Source organism: Scaptodrosophila lebanonensis, unplaced genomic scaffold (genome assembly GCF_003285725.1).
Source record: "Scaptodrosophila lebanonensis strain 11010-0011.00,11010-0021.00 unplaced genomic scaffold, SlebRS2 tig00000024-arrow-pilon, whole genome shotgun sequence".
In the NCBI taxonomy this organism is placed as follows: Eukaryota; Metazoa; Arthropoda; class Insecta; order Diptera; family Drosophilidae; genus Scaptodrosophila; species Scaptodrosophila lebanonensis.
The window spans coordinates 14,529,801-14,557,296 of record NW_022060538.1 but is presented as its reverse complement, the minus strand read 5'-3'; the positions used below and the strand labels follow the sequence as shown (position 1 = coordinate 14,557,296).

General features: G+C 42.3%; 3 protein-coding genes across 14 annotated transcripts in view; 2 read left to right on the top strand and 1 right to left on the bottom strand.

Moving 5' to 3' along the window:
- Positions 1-10: 10 nt before the first annotated feature.
- Positions 11-15,825, bottom strand: LOC115621178 (protein unc-80 homolog). Its single transcript, XM_030514742.1, has 30 exons — positions 15,684-15,825; positions 13,472-13,728; positions 12,815-12,841; positions 12,467-12,487; positions 12,049-12,381; positions 11,692-11,991; positions 11,499-11,636; positions 11,122-11,435; positions 10,857-11,050; positions 10,625-10,800; positions 10,298-10,410; positions 10,046-10,063; positions 9,356-9,491; positions 8,865-9,294; positions 8,604-8,801; positions 7,893-8,178; positions 7,730-7,832; positions 7,056-7,673; positions 6,265-7,000; positions 6,048-6,185; positions 5,667-5,977; positions 5,435-5,613; positions 4,805-5,378; positions 4,192-4,746; positions 3,830-4,133; positions 2,822-3,771; positions 1,303-2,766; positions 1,063-1,231; positions 327-1,006; positions 11-267 (listed from the first exon to the last, which is right to left on the bottom strand). The coding sequence occupies exons 2-30, from the start codon at positions 13,679-13,681 to the stop codon at positions 40-42; spliced, it is 9,903 nt and encodes a 3,300-aa protein (XP_030370602.1). The 5' UTR covers positions 13,682-13,728; positions 15,684-15,825; the 3' UTR covers positions 11-39.
- A 3,064-nt stretch (positions 15,826-18,889) lies between these two features.
- Positions 18,890-21,614, top strand: LOC115621182 (myosin light chain alkali). 2 transcript variants are annotated; one of them, XM_030514755.1, is made up of 6 exons: positions 18,890-18,978; positions 19,125-19,152; positions 20,380-20,685; positions 20,755-20,841; positions 21,145-21,191; positions 21,325-21,536. In XM_030514755.1, the coding sequence occupies exons 1-5, from the start codon at positions 18,976-18,978 to the stop codon at positions 21,186-21,188; spliced, it is 468 nt and encodes a 155-aa protein (XP_030370615.1). In that variant the 5' UTR covers positions 18,890-18,975; the 3' UTR covers positions 21,189-21,191; positions 21,325-21,536. The 2 variants fall into 2 exon arrangements, with proteins under 2 accessions (XP_030370615.1, XP_030370616.1); XM_030514756.1 differs by lacking the exon at positions 21,145-21,191 and having other exon boundaries at positions 21,325-21,614.
- A 1,828-nt stretch (positions 21,615-23,442) lies between these two features.
- The window catches only part of LOC115621179 (microtubule-associated protein 2), a 28,343-nt gene continuing 24,289 nt past the window's right edge, over positions 23,443-27,496 (top strand). For 10 of the 11 annotated variants that reach the window (XR_003995254.1, XR_003995253.1, XM_030514752.1 and 7 more), the window contains exon 1: positions 23,443-24,204. Coding sequence is in view for 9 of the 11 variants with exons in the window: in XM_030514752.1 (XP_030370612.1) it covers positions 23,895-24,204 (310 nt within the window). In the remaining 2 variants the exon portion in view is untranslated. The remainder of the gene's footprint in view (positions 24,205-27,496) is intronic. The other variant, XM_030514744.1, reaches the window with a different exon arrangement.

Sequence of the window (27,496 nt, the reverse complement as noted above, 5' to 3'; positions counted from 1 at the left end):
GCCCTAAAGCTCGTAGCTTCAGTTGCCGTTCTGTGATTGTTAAATAAGCGTGTCCTCATCCTGACCTTCGAAGACCATTAGTAATGAGTGCTGTGATGGAGAGCGACCCAGCGTAAGTCCACCTAATGAGCCATCCGGCGAAAGAAGACCTGCTTGCAAACTATTGTTGTCGCGATACCCTGAAGTAGAGGAAGTTTGCGAGACCGAGTCCCAAGATATTTCACCAATGGCCTTTGTCTGGTTTTCCTCTTGAGACAGCGAAGTTACCTAAGAATCAACGGATTAGTAGAGTCGCATAACATTTTTCTTTAGTAGCTTCGACTTACGATACTTGGCGGCTCTATAGGCGTTAGTCGGCTACGCTTTAATCTAAAGGTCTTGCGGCTAGCAGCCTTGGAGCGCTGTAGTCTCGAACGCGTATGATCACCAGAACTGTCTTCTGCTGGACTTTCAGGTGATAGAGGGGTAGTTGAAGTTTCGCCGGAAGAGTGCCGGAATTCCACGGATGATACAAAACGCAACTTTGGCGGCTGTGCCTTGAATGGCGCCTGTTGCAGCGACTGCGAATGTGAGAGTTGCGACACAACGCCTGGAGGCAATGCTGAAGCTATGGTACCAGAGCTAGCTCCATGACTAGACGTTGTTGGCCCACAGCACGGCGCTTGGCCCACTAACGTAGGTGCCGAACCAATGGCTGCTTCGCCACTGTGACTTTCGCTGGTTGTTGTGTGTGGATCGCGTCCTGTAGAGCTACTAGATACCGATTCCCTCGGCGGATGTAGCGTTTGCTGAGACAATGTGTCGCTGGGTGTGCATATACCCCCAGAGCCACTGCGTGAATCGATGGGCACCGCCGAAACATGAGAATGTGTGGCCTGACCGGTGGTTGTGCCAGTGAAAATAGAAATCAGCGACGGTCGCTGTTGTGATTTGTGTGCATCCGTGGCGCTTGTGGCGGCTGGAGTATCGCTCTTCTTTTGATCCGAGCTCTCCCGATCTGTGGAAACTTTTATATGAGAAGCGGTAAATGGTAAGTGATCCGTAAGAGAATCGTATAATTACCATAACGCTTCTCCTCCAGTTCGTCGCGCAGATCCCGCAATTCGCGAGCCAGCTCCAGTAGCAAAGCGCCTTTGGATTTTATTCCACCCTGGGGCGGTGTGCCGCGCAGACGCTCGCGTATTATGAATTGCATGTGCCGCTCATGATCACCAATTGGTGGCTGGGATATCTGTGGGGATATACATACATACATATGTATGTGTATTTGCATGTTAATGGAGTCCCTTTTCTATCACTTACCTTGTGCAAAATGAAGGGCAACAGTACAATGTACAAAGGTGTGCGATGCGTGACAACAAACTCCATGAAACTCCAGAGATCTGGAGCAGCCTCATTTCGCCTTCCCAGATCACGCATTACTCTTACAATTCGCGGCCATTCGGTAGACAGACGATTCTCAAAGCAAATGCACACAATACGTAGCGCCAAGAACGCAGCTTGATATAGTGAGCCCGAAATTCTAGCTGGACGCTTAGCATCCCGACTGCCCGTAAAGGTCAGAGATCCTGCCCGCAAGTCTCCAGTCACACGATTTATTTGCGACACTGCTTGGCCCGTCCGACCTGCTGGTGGACTCATAGCATTTAGCACAGCTGTTAGCAGAAATGTCACATCCGTCATCTTCAGTTCACCCACATCGGAGACGCCGCGACCCGAGCAGACTTTCAAGCATAGTGGCATGATCAGATGCATTAGAAAACCCTCGGCCTTTTCCTGCGTTGCAAATTCGGCGCTACCGCCGCATATTTGAACCAACGAAAAGCAATCCACGGGACTGACCACTTGCAGTGCCACGAGACGCACCACAGCTGAACAGAAAAAGGCCGGTGGATTCTGAGACATGAGTGCTGCCCCTGCGCTGGAAACGCCTTCGGGTATTCCGGACCCCGGTTCGTTGACAATCAGATTTTGCACTGTGCTAATTAAAGTCTTCATTTGCTGCCAGTGCAGTACGTACGGATGACGAATGATGGTCTCATGTATGCCTTTAAGTAATCCAGCTGCCGCTTCCCAATCTGTGTTGCGGCGTATGGAGGGCTTCTTTGATATTTTAAGGAATACCTTGTCAATGCGACGAAGTATGGTGACCAAAGCATTGCGCAGTGTATCATTAGACCAATCGGCACGTGGCAGTACAGACTGCATATAGCGTTGTAGTCCACGACAGGCCATAGATTCGGGATCATACGGAGACACCTTTAGAAGTGAGTGGGCGATGTCCGCCAGTCGAATGTGACACTTGGCATCTAATACTTCGGTGGGTTTGGTATCGCTGGGCAGCTTCTTGGACAACTCGACCAGGCGAGTGGTTGACTTGGTCAGAAAATCACCAACCACGGAGAGGAGTACATCACGCGGCCGCCTATACTCGGTGCGTATCATTTCAGAATCTTCGCCAGAGTCCATCATATTCTTCGTGCGTGGGTCGGTGACGTATTTCGTGTGCGATTCTTCTTCAAAGTCTAGCCCGGGGGAGCAAGGCGGGCCACGGCTGCAGTTGCGCTGTGAGGAACCCTTGTGCTCGGGACTGTTTCGATAAGGTCCGTTGTAGCTTTTTGCTAAACCCTCGCAGTTGTGAACCATTGTACGTATGGCCACTGCTAACTGTAGTATAATATCTCGTTCTGATTTGCCCTGTAATGGTATATAACTAGGCGATTGAATCTGCTGTAAGTAGCAAGGCAGAATAGCCTCCAGGATGATCTGAAACGGCAAGGGGCATGAAGATAAGAGAGATATGTGTATCGCATCTACTTACCAGCATTTGATATCCGCGTGTGCTTTCCGCCGAATAGGATACGACCATGACGCACAGTGTTATGCAATCCAGCACAGTGACGTCATCGTCTTCATCGTGGTAGCAAAAGTCAATTGCTTTCAAGGGCTTGGGTTCCTTCACCAGCTCGGCAATGTTTAATGGATCTGGCGAGGGATCCTCTAGACTAAGCAGTAGATTGAACAGACAGCTAGATTGCACCTTGTGGGCTTCACCATAGGTGCCGTCTTCATCTGTATCCAAAATGGCTGACACCGATCCAAACATTTGCAGTATGAAAGGCTTACGGTTTAGCAAATAAAACTGCTTTACCGCATACTCAATAGTCGTGGTGATTAATTTATTCGTCTGATGCAGTGAATAGACTTGAAGCAAGGTGGGCATAATCATAAAATACCCCTTTGTGGAGAAAATATTCTTAAAGTTGAAGGCGGCATTGATAAACGTAGCCATCACATAACGCATAATACACGAATCTTCGGCGTGAAGTATGGATGCGCCAGAGAGCACATTCAAAAAAAGCTGGATATCTGCCGAGTAGGCAAAATTTCCGGCCATAGCCTCGAACATACGGGCAATGAGGCGAACCCACATGAACTTATGTAGGACGTCCAGGCCAAGTAGAACCTTGCCATATTCTCCACCGTGGTGCAAATCTAGATCCACTTCAAGTGCTTTCCGTGGAAAGGATGGAAGCTTCATGAGCTCCTCATGCAGAAACACTACCCGCTGAACGACCATATCAACATTCTTCAAGATTGCCCATGTCAAGTGCACTTTACCGATTTCTACAAACTTTTTGGTCAGCTCTTGCTTTTGCAGAGCCAAAAAGGATTCGTCGGGACGCATGAGCATTAATCGCACTTCGGGATATTGTGAACGCTTAAAGAAATACAAATCGCGTATATACCAGTTGGGATTGAGTATTTTGCCTAACAGAGATGAGATATAGTTTTAATTAATGACACATATTAAATTGAGGAATCTTACTGCTCTTATAGTCAACCAGACAGTAGTGGGAGATATTTTTCTCGTCAATGGGATAATAATCCAGCGCTTCCTTCAGCAGCTGGCAGAACAGGGTGTCCTCTTGTACAGGAAATTGGGAAGGTATGTTATAATCATCGTCCGCTGGACCATGAACAACAATCTTTTTTGCAGCGGGCACATTGGCGGTAAGCAGGATGGAAGCATCGCACTGTTCCTTTCGAAGTATTTGCTTCAAGTCTTTGAACATAATGCCATGGACAGAGTGCACAACCATCCAGAGGACCGACAGAGCAGAGCCGACGAGCTAAATGTTAAATACCGATTACTACTAATCCACAATTGATGGGCGCGTGAAAACTTACCTCTTGCTTCAGTTCGTTCGAGGAGCGCACGTAAAACATAATGTAGCCGATAATGGAGTTGTAGAGAGCAAAGGCTGCCTGTTGCGGCAGTCGTGGTACAAAACGTATTAAATGGCGGAGTAACTTGAACATTTGATCCTGGCGATCTCGCGTCAAACGCTCAAATACATAGCGCAAAAACAATGCGGACTCCTCCACTAAACATACCCAGATTACCTGATAGGCAACCTCATAGACGGCATTTCCATCCGATCCAATGGCTGCATCGTCCAGACATCCGACAATTTGCATTACGGAGGAGCATAAAACCGATGGGAAGAGGGAGTGTGCGTGATGCAAATGCGAAGACATGCGCGTACCATCAATATCTTCTTCGATTTCGTGATCCTCATGCTCCATACCCGGTTCATGGGATGCTTGTTGACTAATCGGTATCATGGTAATAAGGAAGCTATGGCGTTCGGCCCGTTGCTTGTCACGCTGCTGACGCAATGCATTGCGAATTGCCTCGGTTTGCTGCATCTTCCGGCTCTTCGTGGCAGTTACGAGGGAACGCTGATAAGCAAGTGATATAATTATGCTCAAGACCCACGTACTTCATTGCACAACTTACATGTCTGTCCTGATTGAGAGTAACATCCATGTCTTTCGTTTGCTGCACCGGCATCCACGGGGGGTCGACAACGGGCAGACTCTCAATGCCGATTTTGGGTGACGGCAACGTAAATTCAATTCCTCCCGGGGGCACTTTAAAGGTCACATCATGCGCATTCTCCTCCATACGTGGCCAGACATGAAACCGGCATTTCCACAGCACCAAGTAACGTTGGATGGCCCCTATACGTATGTCAGGGTCCTTGTGCTTCAGGGCGCGTTGCATAATGTCAAATGCGAAATTTTGTGCTTTCACCGAACCCATTAGGAACACTGCTGCGCTTGATGTAGCCGTGTCGTGATTCGTTTCCAATAACAATTCCCATGCTGCTGGCATTGCCTCGATGACCATTTCCTCGGTAAGCACAACAGCTCCCTTTAACATGGTGGCCAACGGAAAGTGAAATAGACTGCGTATGTGGAAACGCAAAAATTTCAAAATAGGCGTTTCCTCCAGTAGTTTCTTCTCCTTTTCCTGGCGAAAAGCTTTGGCTAATTTCTCAGCCATTTCGATGTCAGGGTCATCGCTTATGCTATAGGAAATTATCAATTTGAAAACTTTACGATTAAATTGTTGCCATTTTCTTACCGGTCTTTGCGCGACAAGCTATCCTTGCGCTTGGACGGAGATGTTTGCGTCGAGCTTTGTTCTGAAACTTTACGCGTAGAACGTGGTCGAGATGAGTGCGACTTGGCGGAACTAACAGCTGTTGGTTCAACGGTAGGATGATCGGCATCAAATGTGAATCCAAATTCCTCTCCATAGACCTGCCACAGCAATAAATATATTTCCTTATAGTGAAGGTAAGAACAAAACTCACCTTACGGGTCGCCTTTATAAGACGCGTGCAGGCTCTCATGTGACGCTTGTAGCAAAATGGATGGCAATAGCCCTTATGGGGACAATAGTAGTTGTAGCTAGAGATTAAGTCGATAACGGCCTTTAACCAGGGCATATTTTTGGCCGTATCATCTGTTTCATTCGAGTCTGTTGGGGACTCGGGTTGTTGGTCATCGCTGAGTATACCAGGGGACTCTTCACCCCCACTGACCATGCCCTGCTCCGATGTATCACTGCGGTCTGAGAGGGAGGAAACTTTGCGACGGGACTGTATGGAATCAACTCGTGTAACTGTAGTAAGAAAACAAGCACATTTTAGAATAGTGTTACTGCAACTAGGTGGAGTAATAGGTGTACATACAATCTGTTTCAATATCCTTTCCATCCTTTGTGTTGCGGCGCAGCTTGAGCGAGCGTCGTTTGAATGACCCTCCAGTTGTTGTAGCTGTGCCGCGTCGCAACAGAAATGGGCGCACTGCAGATGCTGTAGGTCTACGGGCTTCATATTGATCAGATATATAGTAACAATTAATTAGATAAGTTCTGGTTGGTCTAAGTTAGCAATATCAAAATGTTACCCTCTTCGCCTTCCTTGGTTAAAGTAGTGTTGCTGCTGTTCTCCGATTCGTTGTCCGGCTCATGGAGTACAAATGAAATCTTCCTCTCTGTCTGCCCCCCAGCGCCATCATTGCCTGCCGCAATCGACTGCAAGCTCTGCGCAGAGGTCTGTGAATGTCCCATTGAGCTCAATGCCATGGACCATCGCCGATTTGCTTCGCGATAGACTTTCTCCCAGGGTGCTGGCTTCTCCTTGTGCAGAAGTTTTGAAGTTTTTGGCAGCAATATATAGGTGTCTCTCAAAAACGCTGTGATCTCAAACAGCAAAACACAGGCAATAAGTTTCAGGGCATGTGGACAGTCGTTGCCATGTGGATTGACAGATGACTCATCCAGGAAATCCTCTTCTTCATCCTGCTGCAGAAGTTCACGCTGTTTTTCGGGATCAGTGAGACTGGCATTGATAGCTTCATATTGCAGACGTTCGGTGAAGAGTATTTCCTCCAGACGAGCGCCCACCATCTCTGCCCACTGATGAAACATTTTGCCGGCGGCTCGTTGCAAAATATGGGTTCGCCTGGCGCTGGTTTGGCTAGCGTGCTGTTTAATTTGATTGGGATTAATGTTGGCGCCTGACGCACGATACCCTCCCACATTCTGCTTCATCCATGCAGGCCATTGGCCCTTGTTGCACAAGTGCACAAAGTGAGCGCATTCTAGCAGATATGTAGCTCGGGTGACCAGCGGGGCTTGTGGCTATGGAGTTAAATATTACTAGAAGAATTGTTGATATGGGCTAGACCGTAATTACCAGATCTAGCACTGCCGCAATAAGCTGAGGATCGGGAAAAGAGCCTGGTGCACAGGTTTCCAGAAGAAAAGACAAACGAAGCATTCCCACTCGCACTGGTTCGATGGGTATGAGCTTACGTTCCTTTAGGATAACCACCTCCGATTCCCGCGGCCCATCGCACATGTCCGATGAGCTGCGCCGGCTGTAATCAGCCGTCTCTTCGATACCGCCCACCTTCTTCTTGCCCTTCACAATGCCGCCGAAACGGTTCAGTCGTCGCTCTACACGTCGCTTGGCGCGCTGAATGGAGCGTCCAATGCCATCGCTGGAACGACCCCGCTGCACTTTTAGCGAAGCATGCCGCATAAAAGTGGATGATATCTCAGGGTTCAGTGAGCCTATCTCTAGGTCAATGGATGACGCCTCTTTGGGCGCCCCGCGAAACCAGCGCACCAAGCCGCTGAGCCGTCCCAACGAATTGCGCTCCGAGCTGGACGTAGAATCGGAGAGAAGGGCGCGCTCGCTATGACGTGGTGTCAACGTTGGTCGCACACCAGTGGTTCGACGACGAAAATTACTGAGCGGTGATTGGCTGGTCTTATAGTGATCATCGCATGGTTCGGTCTCCAGTAGACTCTGCAAAATAACTAAAATAAGTAGCGGCTCATAGACTTAGGCTCTGGACTCACTACGGCGCAGGCAGAAGAGGTGCTGCGTTTCTTGAGTAAAAGGCGCCGCTGCGAGCGATTGTCTTCGTTCTGAATATTCTGCACTACATTGGCCTGGGGAATGTGTCTGAATAGGGAGAGAATATTTTGTAAAATACTCGTACATATATCTTCATATACTACTTACCTTATAACCCTTGTGGTCTGGGCTGCCGGTCCTTTCTTGTGCGGGCGGGGCGTAACTGCCAATATGCCACTCAATGCCACCAGACGAAATGGTCCGCCATGGGCTCCTTTCACATATGTGACCAACTGGCGTATATCGCCATACAGTGCTATATTCTCTGGCGACTTCAGATCTTTGGAGGCATCCACAAAACGACTGACCAGCTGCTTGAACACGGCACCAACAACTTGAGCCTCGGCACCGCCGCTCATGCCGCCACTAAAATTTGTCGAATAGCCGCCCTGACCTGGTACACCGCCAAGATCGGTGTTAACATTTTTATATCCACTCTGACGTTTATGAGCTATTGCATCATTATATACATACATATATACAACGTATTTGGTGGTGACAGGTAGAGTAAGGAGGAGCAACACAAGACCAGACAACTCAAAATCATTAGCCAAAAAATCATCGCATGCATTAATACATATTACAAATACATTGAAATGCAGGTCCAACTAAATGCAGAAAATGGGGCACCAATGGTACCCCGAAGCAGATGCCTCTGCCATGCTGCAACAAAAGAGGGCCAATCGAAAGGTAAACTAAAACAAAACTCAAAATGCATTATTAATTGGGATTTGTGCACCTAAAGTTGGACACCTATAATTGGCCTCGGCTAAGAGACAACTGCAAACATTGTACTACGTGCTATCGACGGCAACTCACTTAGGGGCGAAAGCAATGAACTGGGATCGACACAGAATGCAAGAAATGCATGAAAGTAGTCGACGAGTTCTAGGAGCGGGGAAGTCTTCACCATCTCCTGTAGATAACGCTTGGTACGCTGGTTGGCCTGGCGTAGCATCCGCGATAGAATCTTCTGGCATTGATTGCGCAAAAAGTCGGCGGGCGGACCACGCACACCTGTCGAAAATGATCAAAACTTATTTGGATTCATGGACTTATCCAGCGATTGGGAATCCTCACCATCATTACATCCATGTGGACAGCCCAGAACTTGCAGCGCTCTACGCGTTATGCCCATGGAAATCTCATGCGCATGCTCGCCTAGTTTCAAAACTCCCATTTCGATAAGCAGCTCGCAAATGTTTAGCCCAGCCTCCAGGACACGCAGCGAGCACACTTGAGAGGGATCTCGCTTAAATACGTTGCTTATAGCCAGCAGAACAATTTCATAATCGATTCCGCCATCACGTGTTATGTAAAAAGACGAGCCTGGCGCCTCAGACTCATCCACGCCTGTGTAATCGATGTGGGAGTCCGTGTGAGAGCGGAGCATTTGTCCCCGATAGCGTGTGGTGGTGCTTCCTCCGGCACTGCCATTACCACCGCCGCCTCCAAGACCAGCTATGCTGCCGCCATTGCTCAGTGCGTCTAGCTGCGAGTCAATGGAGCCCTGTAGAAGAGAATGGAATGCATCAGTTGTGATCATCTTGATATCATATAAGGGGCATAACCTGTCTCTTCATGTAATCCGGCGAGGGCGTGGGTGTGTGCTCCGTCACTGTTATGATGGGGTTGCGCGGATAAAATGCTGTGGAGCGTGGACATACTATCGGTGTTGGACGCACTGCCTTTGGCGGCTCCACGTATCTGTAAAATCTTACATGTTGAACCAAATGTGCAAACAACATGTGTGGCATTAGTAAAAAACAGCGTGTGACGGTGAAGGAACAAAGGCTTACAAATGTAACCCATGGTTAACCCACGGGCTGAATAAGTAGCATCTTTTAAAGGTTTGCGGGGGAATGTGGAATACAAGCAACGAGAATGCAAAGGGAGCAAGCAAAATTGGAGGGAAGAGTGAGATTGGGTGCAATAGTTCAAGCTTTCGATTTATAGATATGATTAAATTTTTATATATTGCAATGAAAGCGATTGAATGTTCAATATATACATACTATACGTATAATAATTTAATATAACCAAAAGGGAGGGTCTAAAATTCTGAACGATCTTGCGTAAAATATTATATTATAAACGGGGAACAAGTCTTCAGTGTCATTGTCTCCATATCAGTGTGTTGTTGGCATATAATCATTTGTCTGATAGGATCTTAATAGGTTGTAAGAGAGATAAAGAGTGTGTAGAGTTTGTGCTGGTAGTACAAAAGCTAAAAGACAAGGCAGCTGTAGATCGAAACTCACCCGCTATCGAGCAGACAGCTGGTTATTTAGTATATAAGAGAGAGTAGGTAATACATACAGTGTATTTATAATATTAGAGAGTCTTAGAGAAAGTTATATGGAAATTGAATTGGTGTAGTATAGTAGTATAGGATATAGCGATCTGCTAATGTGTCTTGGTATGTTTGTTGCGTTTTTGGTGTCCAAGTGGGCCAAATTCAAATTTGCATTTTTGTATAATTCTTAAAGGGGTTAACAGGGGTATTAAATTACCTTAGACTCGGCATGGACTTGCCCTTAATGAGATTGCTGGCTGGCTCACGAGTTATCATAGAGGCGGAACGGGAAAGCTTTTTCTCTCCTGTGTCGAGGCTGCGATGATATTCCTTTGGAAAAAGGTCAAATAGTGTTTAGTACTGAGTCGCTAGATAGATACAGTTCAAGATAACAATTAACTTTGAAAAACGCCAAACAAGCTGTATAAACGATGAACAGTATGTGGAACATGAAGCTAAATATGGAACATATCAAAACACATAACAAGGAACGCGTGCTAACATGTTTTTGGGTTTTTAAAGTTAGAGTTAGCTTTTGGCTTACTGCATGTTGCAGTGCTGGCTTGCCATTGGCAGAGTTTGTTTCAAGCCCTACTTTTTCCAAATTCTTCTCCGACTTTGAAAACATTTTCGTCTCGACAAAAGCGCGTAGGTCAGCCATTTTGACGCGCTTCTTTTTTTCGCTGCCGCGACGCTCTGAACTAGGACTGATAGTTTCCTCTGTAAGGGGAACAATTTTTAAAAAATGCCCTTTTTTTTGTAGCTTTTCAACTTACCAACTGCGCAAGTCGTCACTGTAGGTTCTGGTATTTCAATATAGTCCTTTACGACAGAGCTTCCGGGGCTATCGCGACTATTGCTGCCCGGACCCTGGTAAAGTGAAATCTCTATTTGTGGTATAGGCAGAGAGTTCGAACGCTTGCGCGGCTGATTTAGAGTAATAGCCGCATCTTCGCCAATTTCGCTGAGACTATATTTTTGAAGAATATTAGCATATTAGACAAATTATATAGAATTTGAATATCATTGAAGTAGTGTCACCGATTATATATGTACTGCAGACTCCAGAAAATGCCCTCTTCCTGCCAGTGTGAAATGAACAGACATCGTAGGACGGCCACATCCAGAAACGTGGCCGCTGAAACATCTGCCTTTACACTTTCTGACTTCTCCGATTCCGACTCTTTCTCCATTGATGCGCTACGCCTTTCTTTCATCGAAGCACCTCGCATCAATTCCTGTTGATCGAACTCGAATTTGGTGGAGGGCACCTTCTCCTTGGTGCCTGAGTGCACGGACTGGCGACTGCCACGACGACTCTGCGACTGTTGTTGCTGCAATAAACTGGCATCAGCCTGAGAAAAGCAAGAGTATCTAGAATGGAAGCTCAAGGGAGGTGCTACCTTAGGGGCTCATACCGTAAAAAAGGAATTATCCATAAGGTGTGGTACCGAGGGAAGCCGAAAGATGACAACACGCTCGTCTTCCACGCTGGACACCTCCTCTGGTATGGTTTCGGGAAAGGCGAATTCCTTCGGCGAAGATACCCAAGAGCCCTTAAAAGGCAAGTTTAAAAGGGGAGATGGAAACAGTAACAAAATAATACAATACCTCCTCATCCTGTTTGGTATAGTCGGAGACAATACTTTGTGGTGAGTCCGCTTTGGGGGACATTATATCGGCATTCAGAGATTGCTTGCGTGCGGGAAAAACATCTGTAGAGCCCTTGGGTGTGGGTGCGCAGAGCAAATTGCGTGCTTTGGGCTTGACGGGGGCAGTGAAGCAGGGAGCGCCAGGGGCACGATTGTCCCACATGCCCTGCCAAAGCTTAATACCATTTTCCAAGCGGAAATTTTGAAAATCGGACTCTTTCAAATGGTGTATAATGGGAGCAAAGAGATAAACAAACAACTGCAAGCGAATCTCCACTGAGAAAATGACTCAAGAATAATCGAGACCCATGCTTACTGTAATGGTGGGGATCGAGAACAAGTACTGATCCATGGACTTGGCTTTCTGTTCAGCTGCCTCGGCCAGACCCAAGTCCACACCACCTTCGTCATCGGCACATTCTTCGGCTGCATAAAGGAGGATCCATTGCATGGTATAGAGCAATTTGGTTTCCACCGGACCTATAGCCTGCATATCCTTGACTCGATTGTGCAGCAGAGCGGCGCACGCGTGCATGACATGAGGCAACGCGCCCTGAAGCAGACGCCAGCGCGGTATTGCGCCCAGCGCTTTAGTTAGCGGCGGCGACAGGCCGAATTGTATGTTTTGCACGAGCACCTTCTCGAAGGACTGCAAGCACGGGATTGTAATGTGTGTACAAATAGTTGGTAAAAAATCAAATGAAACGCATCATAACTAGTATCGCATTACTGACCTTGCAAGCCTCTTTCGACTCCTGTATAATTATTGGGGAGAAAATTTACTATTCGTTTAGAAAATCTGATACTCGTAGGTTTAAGAAATGTTTCTCTAATTTTTTAAATACTGTTACCGCAAAATTAATGTTAAACAGCTAACAGCTACATCGATAATTAAAACTTAGGCATAGGCATGGCATTTACAGAAAGAAGCTTTAATTTTAAGATTAAAAAAAGTAAATGAAAAAACGCAAAGAAACTTAAAATAAATGGGAAATAAAAGCGTGAAGATGTATCATTCGATTATTATAGTATGTACATAACTACTTATTTGAACTGACGGTACATAAACATTTATAACTTACATGGTGTCCCGGTGCATGTTGACAAAACTACATTGAGATTGACAAATTGCGAAAGATTTTACAATTTGAATTTGTACAGTTATTGTTGTGGTTTTGTTGTTGTTGTTTGCGTGTGTTTTTTTTTTGACGATTGTTAAAAGCATTTAGCATTTTTGGACACATACGAGTACGAGTACAAATGCATTGTTTTTGTGGTGGAGCGTGTTCGGTTAGTGTAAGAGTAATTCAAAAAAATAGAAAGTAAAATGCAAAAGGAATGGAAAACGTTTAGAGAACATTGAACACCAAAGTTAAAGATTCATCTTTCTTTTTTCACGTTTAAATTTTCGTGAATTTTGTCAAAGTTAAATAATAAGACAGAAGAAGACATTTAGTAATAAATGCATTTAAATGGTCGCTGTGCCAATTTAAATATGGAAATTCCACATCCTTACAACAAACACGCATAGCGTTTATTTACAGCACAAGTTATATTTGATATCCTTGGAGTTGTTAGGGCCCTCGACGTTTCCGTGCCCTGCGATTATTTACAATGCTCAGGATATGCTCGTTTTAAGTAGATGCAGGCACATTTCGTCTACCCACGCTCCATAATGTCACGGCATTTTGTGATTTATGTTCGACTTGTTGGCAAACAACCGATTCGGTTCCACTTACCATGCAGCTCGCCTCATGCAGTTTGCCCAGCTTGGGTCTTATGAACGGGGCGATTTGGCGCCACAGGAACGTCTGCACGGACACGGGCAAGCCCAAGTCCTGTAAGCCATCATCCTGGTCAATGTCAAAGTCGTCGTTGTTGTTATTCGCTGTGTTGCTGTTGTTGTTATTTTGCAAATTGTTATTGTTTGTGGCATTGTTGGTCACCATGCTGGTGGCGGTGGTCGAAGCTACAAGATGAAGCCGACCTTTGTACACTTGAAAAGAACGGAAGTATTCAAATCAAATCAATTATATTTATCTTGTGTTTACATGAGGTCCCTAATTAAGGAGTACTACCGTATTTCGGATATTCACGTCTGGATTTAAAGAACTAGCAAATTTATTTATTTATGTTTTACTGTTGAAACAGGGAATCGGCCTGCAAAGTTGAGTTTGTTAAATAAATGCTTGCTCAGTAGCCCGTTACTATATCTACTTGACAGGCACCGCAGTTTGCTTGCAAGAGGACTGCTTCCTGCCTGACTTTTGCGAAGCCTAAAATGATTAGGATTTTCCAAAACAATTAGATAACCATAAGCCACCACTTGATTATTAACCCTCTCGAGGAAGTGCTCGAGGTTAGGCTATTCTTATAATTGTAAACATGTACTGTTAAGGTGCTAAACCTGTATGCACGGATTTAAGGCTTATATTAAACATAGAAAAAAGAAAACAAAAATTTTGATTGTAACATATCTCTCTATCTGTCTTTTTTTTTTGTTGCGTTCCGGCCAGCAATGTAGTCCTAACCGATAAAGGGCAAAATATATGAAATGTAATTAGATTAAACAAATTATTAAATTGTAAATACGTTGAAACCAAAAATTAATTACACCAAATTCTGTTTTTTTTCACGGTTTGAAAATTAAAAATTTAGCACGATTTAGAATAACATATGATTAATGAATTTTTTACGCGGTTTTTTACACGACTTTTTCTGGAACCAATCTACCGTGAAAAAAAGAATTAGGTGTACTTAAATAAATGGAAAATAAAACAAATATTGCATGAATTCTTGAAGAGTTTAAAAGATATATTCGGCAGTCATTTCCCTGCCTATAGCCCTGTTAGGGGAGATTTCCTCTGAAAGGTGGCTGAGTGGAAACGCTTTGAAGAGGGCGAGATAAATTTGTATTGAGAGGAGGTGGGAAATTAAATTTATGATGCAAAAAGAAGTGTAATCAATTGGGCAGCTGGTTGTCTCCACCGTTAAGGTTCAAAGGAAAATCTTCACTCTAGTATGGCGATAGGGCATGCGTTAATCGCTAATTGCTGCAGAATCTACGGAATAAAACGCTACTTATACTAAGTAGTTTGTTTGCAAATCTGTCAATATTACTAGTGAGAACTCGATGGATACTAAATACGTGTGTGTGTGCGTATGATTAATTATTTGTGTGTGTGTGTGTGTGTGTGTACTCGTATATGCCTATCGTGTACATTAGGAATGTGTTTCGCTAGCTTGCGTGCAACAGTTGTTCGAGTCATTCATAGAAATGGCGTATCATGAAATTAGCATGTCTGTACACCATATACAATATACAAGTATATATATACTCGTATGTGTAGGAATGTCTGACTTAATCAACAAGTGGTTGCGTGCGCAAATCTGTGCGCAGCCTGTGAGTCTTGCCCCCAAAATGAGTTTAGGTCAGTGCCATCGGCAATCACAAAATAAAGGACAGCTGAGCTTTAAGCATCGCCGCCTCCGCTCAGCTGTCGGCGCGCTTGGTGCGCAGAACGCAGACTCCGCATCTTTGTAGCTGGTGCTGCGTCTGGGTTATAGATACATAAATGGGTTTTCGGTATACATGCAAATTGGGAGTGTGAAAAATTTTCACAGACTTATATAACGCATTCAATTTGGCAAGAAATTTGACTTTTCGCTAATATTTTCAAATGAAAATGGTGAAAAGTAACAGGTTCTGACACGTCTTTAAGTCGGGAACTGCTTTTTATGACCACAATTGGCTTAATTGTCGTCGCACCCACGAACCAACAACTGTCCCAGTGTGCCAAAAGGGTTTGGCCTTCTAATGTTACTCAGGTAATTTCTTTGTTTTCTGATGTTCGAATTGCTTTTATGCGAGCTTTAGCGATAATTGCACCTCGTTTTTGTTTGATTTTAATTAGTTTTCTTTACACTTTTTCTGCTTCCTTTGTTCCTTACCCAGATTTGTGCGTTGCCACTTTCGATAACGTTTACTGCTGAAGCGTTCGGATGCAACTGAGACAAATATCGCTAAATGACGAACCGTTCTCGTCCTCGTCGTCCTCGGCGTCCTCGTCGTCTGCGTCGTCGCCAATTCCGTTACCAGCAGCACAGCACGCAGACTACATTGCGTATACGTAAGGATATTTCACATGTACACACAACGAAGTCCAACGCCATGTACTGCTATACTACATACTCGTTTATACATACACCCACGCACAAAAGTGCTGTCAAATAGGGTGCTCTGCTACTATACTTGTATGTAGCCATAGGGACTGGGCTTGCTTTCGGGGAACACCCTGTTTGTTCAGCACACTTATCAATGATAACAAATTGCGACGCTTCAGGGAGGGTTGAAATTGCGTATACGTCATGTGTGTGTGTGTGTGTGTGTGAGTGTTTGTGTCTATGTGTGTTTGCCTGTCGCTTTGGGTTGTGTATTCATTAAAGGTATTGTGTGTGCTTGGGTTTTATGGGCTGGGCAGTAAATGCCAATACTTAAGTGTTGATCAATTAAAGAGCGTAAAATTGTGGATTTACTGCATCTGGCCGTTATCGTAAAGTACTCAAGATTTGGCAGAATTGGTAATTGTTTTGGATTACATTTATTTTTGACATCATGCCATTGATTATGAAAATTAATTGAACATGTTTTATCATTTCATCCAAAAATCAGAGAAATTATTGCAAAACATCATACTTGTATAAAGCTCGCTTGACACCCAAATCCTCTCACAGGATGTTTAATCCGAATTTGTAGCCACAGTCGGCTGCAGCTCAATGACCAGCGAACCCACCGGCATGAATGCAATTCACTAATTAATTGTAAAATAATGTAGTATACGATTTAATACAATTCTGTTATAATAAATAATGAATGAAATTGTTATATTTTGTTTATACTTTTACAGGGCAAGTAACTATTATATTGATTATAGGAAAAATAAAGAAGAGAAAACTTTCATCAGCGATGTAGATGTAGATGAATAATGAATTTAATTTTGAACAAAATTTTATTTATTTTTATTTTTCATTTAAAGCAAGGAATCGGCCGGCAATATTGGCCATAACAAAACTATTTAACAATTAAAAGAAATATCTAACTAGCCAACAAATCTAGTATACATAAAAATAATATATAGCGTAAAAATAACTTAAGCTAACAAATCAGCCACTTGCCTGTAGCGACTGGTATGGCGGTTGATTTGTTCGTCTACGGTTTCCAGATTCAGATCGTGAAACCCCGGACGTACCAGTCGCATCCAATAATAGTTCGCAAGACTCTATTCTGCAGCGTTGGACCGGTCTTAATTTTAGGAGCAACCAATTGAAGAGAAGCCTTGTTAGACTACCTAACGCCAGCAGATCAGAGGTTATGAAAAATATGGTTTTTACACTGCACGAATTTTGAATACGCGGAACTCTAAATGGAGGCAATCCTCACCTGATGTGCAAAAATAACTTTAATAAATTTTATGCATATATTACCCTCAATAGTATTTCATGGAATTCGATTAAAAAGTCCCTATTAGCTATGTTATTTGGACTTGTATTCATAGTACAGTATATACTCGTCTTGTAAAACAGTTCGTCCAAGCAAATAGTTATAACACGAACTCTAAAAACAACGATTTCCATTTAAAGCCCAATTGATAAGCTCCAATTTTATATTGAATCGTCCATTCTATTTGACTATTAAAAATCTGTTTGTCGAAACGACATTGGCTCTCAAATATTGTGTGTATATCTAACCTGTATTGGTGGCCCTTTAGCCCTCAACATTTTGCTTTATCAATGGGCTTCTACGCATTCTCAACTGCGCAGAATTGGTCCATGTGTTCCAGATACTTCAGCTGTTTTGGAATGCCGACAGTTGTTTGAGGTCACAGCTGTGAGCCGTTCTGGCCCACTTTTTACGGTCCAATTGGCCACGAAGACTGCAACAAGTTGTTGCATTTGGTAAACAAAAACCTGGCCACGGAGGCTGCGCACACGAACAACAAGCCGAAGATGTGTAAGAGCGTCGGCTTTAACAAGTGGCAGCTGCAAAGTGGGTCAAAGATGGGCTTGTTTGTGGGCCCGTCCTCATCGAAGTTCGATGTCAAGGACTCTGGTTGTGGGTCACCGGCACCGACAGGGTGCCGGCCATAAGCACTTTATTACAATTTATGCCTTTTAAGTCCACTCTATTCGATTATGTACTATAGCAGCATGTCTCACTTAAATGTTTGTTGTACATTTTTAAACAGAATCATTTTTTTTGTGTATCTGTGTCATAGTTTATAAAAATAGCACGCATTAAATTGTAGAGACGGCCGACAAACACATTTGAGCGGCCAGTAATTTGCCATTAATGCGAGAGTGCGAGCGGGTGGGCGTGAGTGAGCGAGTGAGAGAGAGACAAGGATGCGCGCCCATGGGAAACGAACATATATACACATTTATAAGTATATGTATTTCTCAGGTGTTGTTGCTGCTTGTAGTATCCGCCGCCAAATTGAACGATAACATGGAGGGCTTATTCGTTTCGGTTTTCTCTGCTGCCTTTCAAAAGGCACCTATAAAATGCGTAACGCTTGCCAAAAAAAATTGATCAGGGTCGTATCGTGTATAAATACATACTCGTATACGCGTACGATCCGTGTCTATAGCAGACATGCGAGACACACATAATTGCGTGTTCGCCCCAGAGTCCCTCCCAATGATCGAAAACTATTGCGCAGTGCGAAAAACAATAAACTTTGCTTGCTGGTTACTCAAAATATTATCTGCAAAATCATCTGCAACATCAAATGATATTCAACACTATTCGGCTAGGAATGCCACAAATGATTATTATTGTGCCTTCACGAGAAAGAAATGTTTTAAAAATAGACTGGCAAGTGTGTGTGGGGAGAGCTCAAGGAGCGTTCGAAGCCCAAAAAGCTTTGGCGAGAGAGCCAAAGAGCGCACGAATTTGTATTCAAGATGAAAGTAAATTCTTGCCTAGCACCAGAATATGCATGTATGTGTGTGTGTGTATGTGTAGTGTGTGCTGTAGCCTTAGCCATAAGGCCTGAGCATTTCGTCATGTTGTGCGAGTGTGTGTGTGTGTGTGTGTGCGTGCGTGTGTATGCGCCGATCGATTCTGGCCACTAATGTTGGCTATCACCTCAGAATTACCTTGCCGTGCTGCCGCCGACGAATAACGTTCAGTCGAGACCGAGCTCATCCGCGATACAGTTCTTTTCGCATCCAAACAGACAAAATGGTGAGTGTGCCCCCTTCCCCATGGGAAGAAGGAAAAGCTCCTAGAATATTAAAAAAATATAAATAGGATGGGAGTTTTGTGTAAAAATGCGAAAAGAGTTGGACTACGTTTAAAATGTAAATTTCTTTTTGCTTCCCCAACCACAGGCTGATGTTCCAAAGCGTGAAGTTGAAAGTAAGTTGGATTACACACAAACACACACTCATACTCACATATGTAGATGCACCTGTTGAAAGGATTACTTCTAACCCCAAACAAAGTTCGTCAAATGCTAAAAACGACAAAAAAAAGTGAACAAAAAAATAATAATAATGACAACCTGCAATGGAAAATCGAAAATCAAAGGCGCAGAAAAAATGATCTAGAGCTATGTAAAGACAAGTGAATTACATAACGCAGATGTGCGCGTGTGTTCTATAACCAGATATGTACGACATACATATGTATATTTAACCCAACAGTGCGTGTGGGTGTTTAAAAAAAAACAATATGTTAAAAAGTGAAATCATTTCGTAATCGCTTGGAATTCGCATCGCACTATACTATACTCGTATGCATGCCAAATACAAATACAGACACACATACATACTATATATGCACTGCTATGTATTTGATGTGCGGAAAATGTTCATTATGCCTCAATACATACACAATAGTATGTACATACACGTACATATGTACATATATGCCGCGTGCTATTTTTGACGGCAGTAACAAAAATTTGTTGTCTTCAGCCAAAACTACGAAAACTAAAATTCCGAAAAATGTAGAAAAATTGTGAATATTTCTCAATGTTGTGTAAAATCTGTGCAGAGTTCTAACGCATGTCTTTTGGCCATTTCTCACAAGTCGAAGGCAGCCGAATATGTTGCCGAACGCAGCTAACGAAGAGCATGATCTAATTTTGGACCATGTGTTATTTCTTGGGATTTATTTTCGTTGGAACGCACCGTACGAGGTTCGGATAAATAGGAAAACATGCATACATATATATTTATATGTCGAGATATACATACACACACATATACATACGTGTATATGCGTGTGTTTGAGTGTGTCTATGTGCTACATAGAATATAGGCAAAGGCATTTGCGTTCGTGTTCGGGTGTCGTATTACTTATACGATCTGTGTGTTTTTGTAATGCTGGCAATGCCACGACACACACACACACGCACTGAAGTGTAGGTGGCAATATATGTATATGCGACCATGTCATGATTTTCAAGATGACCAAAAATGTGCGTACTGAAAAATATTCAGGGTTACCAAATGACCCGATTAAGCCCTTTCAAAAATGTTGAGATGAGTAATTAAAAAATTAAATTCGGGATTTGACGAACTTTGTAACTGTCATTCAAATTTTGATTTTTGACTAAAAATGCAAATATTTTGTGCGCAGATGTTGAATTCGTTTTCGAAGTCATGGGTTCCCCCGGTGAGGGTATTGATGCCGTCGATCTAGGCGATGCCCTGCGCGCTTTGAACTTGAACCCCACTCTGGCGCTGATCGAGAAAATGGGCGGCACCAAGAAGCGCAATGAGAAGAAAATCAAATTGGACGAATTCCTGCCCATTTACTCACAAGTCAAGAAGGAGAAGGAGCAAGGCTGCTATGAAGATTTCATTGAGTGCTTGAAACTGTACGACAAAGCCGAGAACGGCACCATGCTGCTCGCTGAATTGCAACACGCCCTGCTGGCGCTTGGTGAGCATCCAACTACAATTAATTGTTATTATTGTTAATTATAATTAACAATCCGTTCCCGTTATCTAGGTGAGAGCTTGGATGATGAACAAGTGGAGACTCTGTTCGCCGACTGCATGGACCCCGAGGATGATGAAGGCATGATCCCCTACTCTCGTAAGTAGCGTCGCTCTAAGCGCTTTGGCTATCGACTAGTCCCACTGTCAAGTACATATTTGTTCTAAATGTTCGACCACAATATTTTTGTTCTTTTTTGTCCACATGCACCACAATGCACAACCACCCAACTACTCCTTGTATTCGCACCGAATCGCAAACAATTTATGTTCCACATATGTATCCCATCTGTTGCTCACGTCCACAAATCAATGCACATCCTTGCGTCTTAATTGTCCTGTGTCGCGTTGTCGCGTTGTCGCGTCTCTCTGTCTCTGTATGCATGTGTGTGTCTGCGTACAGAGTTCATCCAGCGGTTGATGAGCGATCCAGTGGTCTTCGACTAAACAGTAAGTATAATATGTCTATGTACACCATATATGTATGTATGTATATATACAAAAAAGTATATGTTTTGTTTTCTATTTTGTCTGATGACCTTCATTGACCTTTTGATTTGAACATGTGCATTTGTTTTTGCAGCATTCCTTGCTAGAATGTGTGACAGGCCAGATCAGCTTAAATAATTTACCAACAACAACAAAAAACAACAACAACATCAACAACAACAACAACAAATTTATAGCAACAACCATTCTCCAGAGATGTTAAATTCATCGCTAACTCTCTCTATCTCTCTCTCGTATATTATTTATTTTAATTAAAATTTTACTTCTGCTACTACAACTGCAAAATTGAACTTCAAGATAATATTATTTTTTAAAAATAAAAAAATTTAAATTATAAAATAACGAAAAAAAAACTGAAACGAACAAGTTTTTGCAATTCATTGTTGACCTTTTATTTTTCTTATGATAGAACGAAAATAAATTAGTTATTTTTATTAATTTTGTAAGAGACGCAAATAAACAAACGCATTGCCTCGATTGAAAACCAAAGCACAAAAGTTTACCCACATATGCAAATGTTATTAACAATTTCATGTTATTTCACGCTGTAAGCCTTCAAGCAATTGTTGCGAAGCGCAAGTAGAAGGAGTCTTCTTTCCTATATTTTCTTTCTTACAGAATTGTCCCTGCGTTTAGCGAATACTTTCATTCTAAGCACTTGAGCAGCTTATAATTGACTGATGAAATGTAAGCTAAGTGCTAAATATTTCCAAAGTACATAAACTTATATGTAGGGCAGCCTGTCTTCGTTTTTGAAGGTATTAGTGGGAAAATCTAATAAAAATATGAAAAATATCAGTGCTGCACAGTATGTGGCGCGTTTTACTGGACGGGGCTGGTTACAGGGGGTTAAAGACTGTCTATTTAGTAATCCATTATCAACATGATTTTTAAAAAAATTATTTCCTAGTTCATAAATCGCCACTTCATTTATAATGCGTTTAAAAGACCTTAGCACTAAAAATAAAATGCTTTTATAACTTGACATGAGCAAATAAGAAAGAAGCCTTGGAATTTGCCATACAAATGCACATAGCTTGTCCGGAAAGAGCGATAAGTTCTGACAAGTGTTTGAAAATTCAGAGACCTATGACCAGTATATGCAAATTGATAATTAAGTGCACTATTTTATTCGAACTTGGGTGTGGATGGACAAACTGGACGAATTTAAATGTTTAAGAGACTTAAAGCAAAAGAGCCTATGGAAAGTGCAGCTAAACAGATATTAATTACAATTACAATATCGGCCTTGCTGACATAAATTCAAGATAACTCCACTTATGTTACGTTCTCAGCCATGTGGAAAGTCTCTAAAATATTCCCAATACCAACATTTATAATTTGCCAAGGTCTTCAAGAAGTTCATGACCATATTAGAAATAAGTATTTTTTAATCTTAAGCAACCGCGAACAACTATCCAATAAATACGTTACATAGTTGACTTTCCATAGCTCCAGCAAAGCATTTGGTAAGCACGGTAAGCCACAATATTCCACCATAAAACTGTGGAGGATCCATAGTTCATGCAACAGCGAGCTGCGAGAGATCGATGAATGGGGTAAACAAAATTGATTTTTTTAGTTTTAGTATTTTACCAATTTTCAATACAATTGATGTGCAGGATCGGCTAATACTTGAAAAAGGCGAGTAACACAACTCGAAGAGCAATAGCAACATTAGGAATGAATCCCACAGAAGGAAACTGCAGTTCTCTAAAAGGAGCACAGCCATGTAACAGAGTATTGGAGAAATGTATTAGAACTGTACTTGAGCCTTGAGCCAACATATTGTATAAAAAACGAACGCTGAGAGAAATAAAATATTTATGAGATTGAAAATTTCAGCGAGCATTTGTTTCCTTCCTCGTTCTTAGTATTACGTGCAATAGATATTGTGCAATCAGTTTATGAAAAATGTCAGTATGAACGAATTTAGTTAAATCTAAATGATTTATTTACTCCTCAACACCAACAGATGGCGCTCATACCCAGTTTTGAGCAAAAGCTTCACCATGCTACCCCTGCGCGTGTGCTAAAAACTAAAAAGCTCGCAAGCTGTGCAAAAGCTACAGCTTCGGGTCCGGCGACGACGCCGACGCCGGCGTCAACAACGTTGTCGTCGTTGTCGTCGTCGGCCTGAGTACGTTAATTAGAAATTCAACGTATTGAAAATCAGTTGAAAGCGAGATAACAGAGCAAGAAGATACTGCAAAATATACACCGTGCCGTGCTGCGCTCCGCTGAGGCTGACAAGTTGCATTACCAGTGAAATAAAAATTTTCTTGTGCAGTTTTTGGAAATTACGATTTAAAAAAGAAACAACAACTAAAAAGTGCAATTTATTGAGCAAAAATTGTGTGAAAAGCAAAATCGAAAGCATTGTTTATATGCATTCTTACATATAGTATATTATGTATGTATTTTCAGCAGATTTTGCCAATTGTATGTCAAATAAATTCTATTGAATAATTACAACGCGCAGGCATTCCAAAATAAAGTGAAAAATTTGTGTGAAAAAGTGCAAGAGGTTTTCAAAGAAAGTAGAAGTTATAAAATTATACATACACACACAAAATACCGACAGGCACAAAAGTCCTTTTCTAAGTGCAATCACACACACATACATACATAGCAACTTTCAATATGGCGGATGTCATGGAGAAAAGCTCTGTGCTGGAAGCTGCGACTACGTTAAACGACTCGCTCCCACACCAGCAACTACAACAACAACAACACCCACACCCACCGCCGCAACAGCAGCAGGAGCAGAAACTGCAACAGCAACTACAACAGGATCAGCCTCAACAAAACCACCAACAACAGCAGCTCCAGCTGCAGCAGCAACAACTACAAAAGGCAGAGCCAGCAAAGCCAACGGTAGCGCCACTTGCGACAACAACAACAACACCATCAACAACAACAACAACAACACGCGCTGGATCCGAGCAGAAAGGTAAGTGCGTCGACTTTGTCTCTCACATTACGCATACGCCATGTTAACCAGAAAACCATTTGACAGAGTTCAGGGTAAATAACACAACACACGCCCCATTTCGTACACAACTTTAGCAGTTAGTTGCTCAATTAGCTAAAGAGCGGTGGCGCACCCAATGGGGCACGGCCAGTGTTGGGGCCAGGAGCAGCAATAGAATCGACATTGATGCTTATGCCTGCCGAACATGCAGCTCACGTCAGCCGGTTCGCTTGTAAATTATGCAAATACGAGCATTGTGATGGATTTGTGGGTTGTTTGTGCCGTTTTGTATTTGCTTAGTAGCTAAGTCTGCGCCCTTCCGCAATTATTCATTCATGGCTATTAAGCCTGTCTGAGCGGCTAAAGTTTAAGTCAGGCACTCATGCAGCCGCCAACAGGACGTTGCCATTGTTATCCTTATCGTTGTTGTTGTGCTGGTTGTTGATGTGAGAAAAGCGGTCGGTACAATGAACTGCAACTGTGACAAGTTTCGAGCAGCTTTTAATTGCGTTTAATGTGGTTCAGCCCAGTGCGTTGTGTATCTATCAGATACAGATAGAGATAAAGATAAAGCAGCTGTGATAAAAAGTTATCAACCATCTGACTGCTACAGCAGTGGTCGCTTCATCGTTGACCTCGTTTTAAATTAAGCTTTGTTTATGCACAACTCAATCACACACACACGTACACACACACACACAAACTAACAAACACCCTCACCCTGCCGCTGATTTAATCAACAACTATTTAGTTTATTTGGCAAAGCTGCTCCGGCAATTCAAGCGCCTAATATTTATTCATTTGTTAAATAATAACACAAAATTCAAGCTTTTTGCCATTTTGTTGTTATTGTTTCTCATTTTTTTATGCATTCGCGCTAAATGACAAAATAAAAACCTAACAACAACAGCAACAACAATCATATATTAGCGCTATCATCAGCCGCTGTCATAGACATGAAGTCATCCTCAGAGCAGAGCTGTCGGCGCTGTCGACGCTGACGCTAACGTTGACGCAAGCAGCGGCACGAGCGATTTCATTATGTGTTCATATCACTTAATAAAGTCGCCACTAGTCTACGAATATATTCATGCACTCATAGGTATATATTTAGTATGCCTCTATTCATTTATGCCGCTGATAACAGGTGAAATTTCCAGGCACCTTGCAATCTCATGACCGCTAGATAGCTAGACAGCAGCGCACATCTTTCTAGAGTGCTCCATGCCATTACTTGACCCAATCAATCATTGCCTTACTTACCCAAACCACAATTCTACAAGCTATCCATGACGTAATGCAGATGTCAAAGAGATGTTGTTGCTCCGTTGTTGTGGTATAAATCATAGAAAGAAAAACGAACAAACAAATAATACAACTTATAATGCCTATAACTGTTGAGTGTTGCTCGGACTTTTGCTTTATTTTTAGCATTCATCGTCCACTCGCTGCATTTCTGTCACCTTTCCCATCAGTACTACCCAGCAAACATTTTCCATTGTTTCTATTCAAATGCATTTTTAGCATATAAGGTCTTCTATATCTGTTTGTCACCTTCCGGTTACAATTCCGCGTTATTTGTTCAAAATTAATAGCCTTTTTAGTCCTTTCCCATTGGCTTGTGCCTTGGTTCGTCCACAGCTTGGTTCAGATGAGGTCTGTTCGCACATCCTCTATTGATTCGAATGACGATAACTAATTGTATTTTCCTCAAACAGTTCTCATGATGTTTTCCATATATACACAATGGTTGTTGTTACACGTTTAAAAATTCCAGGGTAGTAAGAAAATCTTGGAAATAGGAAAGGAGCTCACCAATGTCCTTGATGATAAAAATGCAACAAGTAATGAGATGCATTCGTTATTTGTAACGCTAAAATGGGAGACATTTAGGAGACGGGGTTGAAATATTTTATTTGAAGATAAAAAACAAACAATACTAAATTATTTCCATTTAAGTATTAGTATTAATTAATCGATAAAGTATAGCCTTAAATAAAACACTTTCAAATCGGTCAAATAGAAGGTGGTTTGTATTAATTTTTGTAGAGTTTGCATGAAATGTTTGCTTCCAAAACATTTTTCAAATATTGAATTATTAAAAAGAGATACATTTACAGAATGTCATATATATATACACATTTTGTGAACTTTTCAGTGCTATAGCTATAAAATATTGTTGACTAGGAAGTCTATATCGTTTAAGTGCTTACTATTTAGGTGTCCAAGGGTAAATTTTTAGAAACGCTAAATAATAGTAATTAGTGGAGAAATTCTATCATTTTCTTCTCACATTTTTAAAATGAAGCAAGAATTTAAATTATATTTCTGGAGCTTTCTATAAGCACTGCCTTTTTGATCCTAGAAATAATGTTCTCGCGATTAAACTAATCGACCATTTACTAATTTTGACACATAGGTTACGGAGTTACTCGGCCCTTCGGCAAACATTCCTTTTCCCTGATTGCCACCAATTCATTACAAAAAAGGATTTTCCGGTATTTCAGACCAGATATCGGCGAAATAAAGCTCACCAGAGATACAAAGTATTTTGATCATTTTACAAATTGCTTTCGGGACTTACCTTAACATTTAGCTTGCCTAGTTGTAAATCAATCACTCGTCTAATTCTAGAATTTCTCCATAATAGGCAGTTTTTTAGCCCACATGTAGTACTCTTCCCGGTCTGATCACATTCTTAGTCGTACGATCAAAGAATGTCTCAGTTCCCCATGCCGTTTATCGTAAAACTCTCATAGAGAGATATAGAGATAGTTTTCTTGATTTCAATCAGTTCAAATGTGTTCTGGGCATCTGCATTTGCCGACATTTGTATCTATATATTTGTAAGTAGCTTTTGCTGTTCAATTAACACAACATCTACCAGCTGAGCGATGTGGCCGACACTTTTCTCATTTGCATTCGCAATTGATTTTCTTTCGTTGGTTCTCTGTTCCTCATTTCATTGTTTGGTATTGAGGGCGTGCTAGTTTTTATAACAAAAACAAAATTACAGAAGATGTCGCACCATGTGCTATGTTTTGTCTAATTGTTACGATTTCCGTTTAACTGAATAAAGAAAATATAAATAAATAATTACCAAACATTTCGTGCCATATTGAGTGAGAAAAGTTGTTGGGGTGCGCCAGAGTTCGAGTAAACGAAGCACAAAAATCGGTTAAAGTTCTGTTGTTTCGCCTTGTCTAGGGCATATATGGGCATATATATTACTGACTAATTAGGCTGTGTAAAAATTGAATATTCTCTGAAG

Bases quoted from the DNA above. Each gene is read 5' to 3' on its own strand.
- LOC115621178 (XM_030514742.1), bottom strand. From the start codon at position 13,681: ATGGTGACCAACAATGCCACAAACAATAACAATTTGCAAAATAACAAC. The intron at 5,614-5,666 runs GTGAGTTTTGTT...TTGCTGTGGCAG, and splicing joins TTATAAAGGCGACCCGTAAG to GTCTATGGAGAGGAATTTGG. The intron at 1,007-1,062 runs GTAATTATACGA...CTCATATAAAAG, and splicing joins ACTGGAGGAGAAGCGTTATG to TTTCCACAGATCGGGAGAGC.
- LOC115621182 (XM_030514756.1), top strand. The intron at 19,153-20,379 runs GTAAGTTGGATT...TTTTGTGCGCAG, and splicing joins TCCAAAGCGTGAAGTTGAAA to ATGTTGAATTCGTTTTCGAA. The intron at 20,686-20,754 runs GTGAGCATCCAA...CCCGTTATCTAG, and splicing joins ACACGCCCTGCTGGCGCTTG to GTGAGAGCTTGGATGATGAA.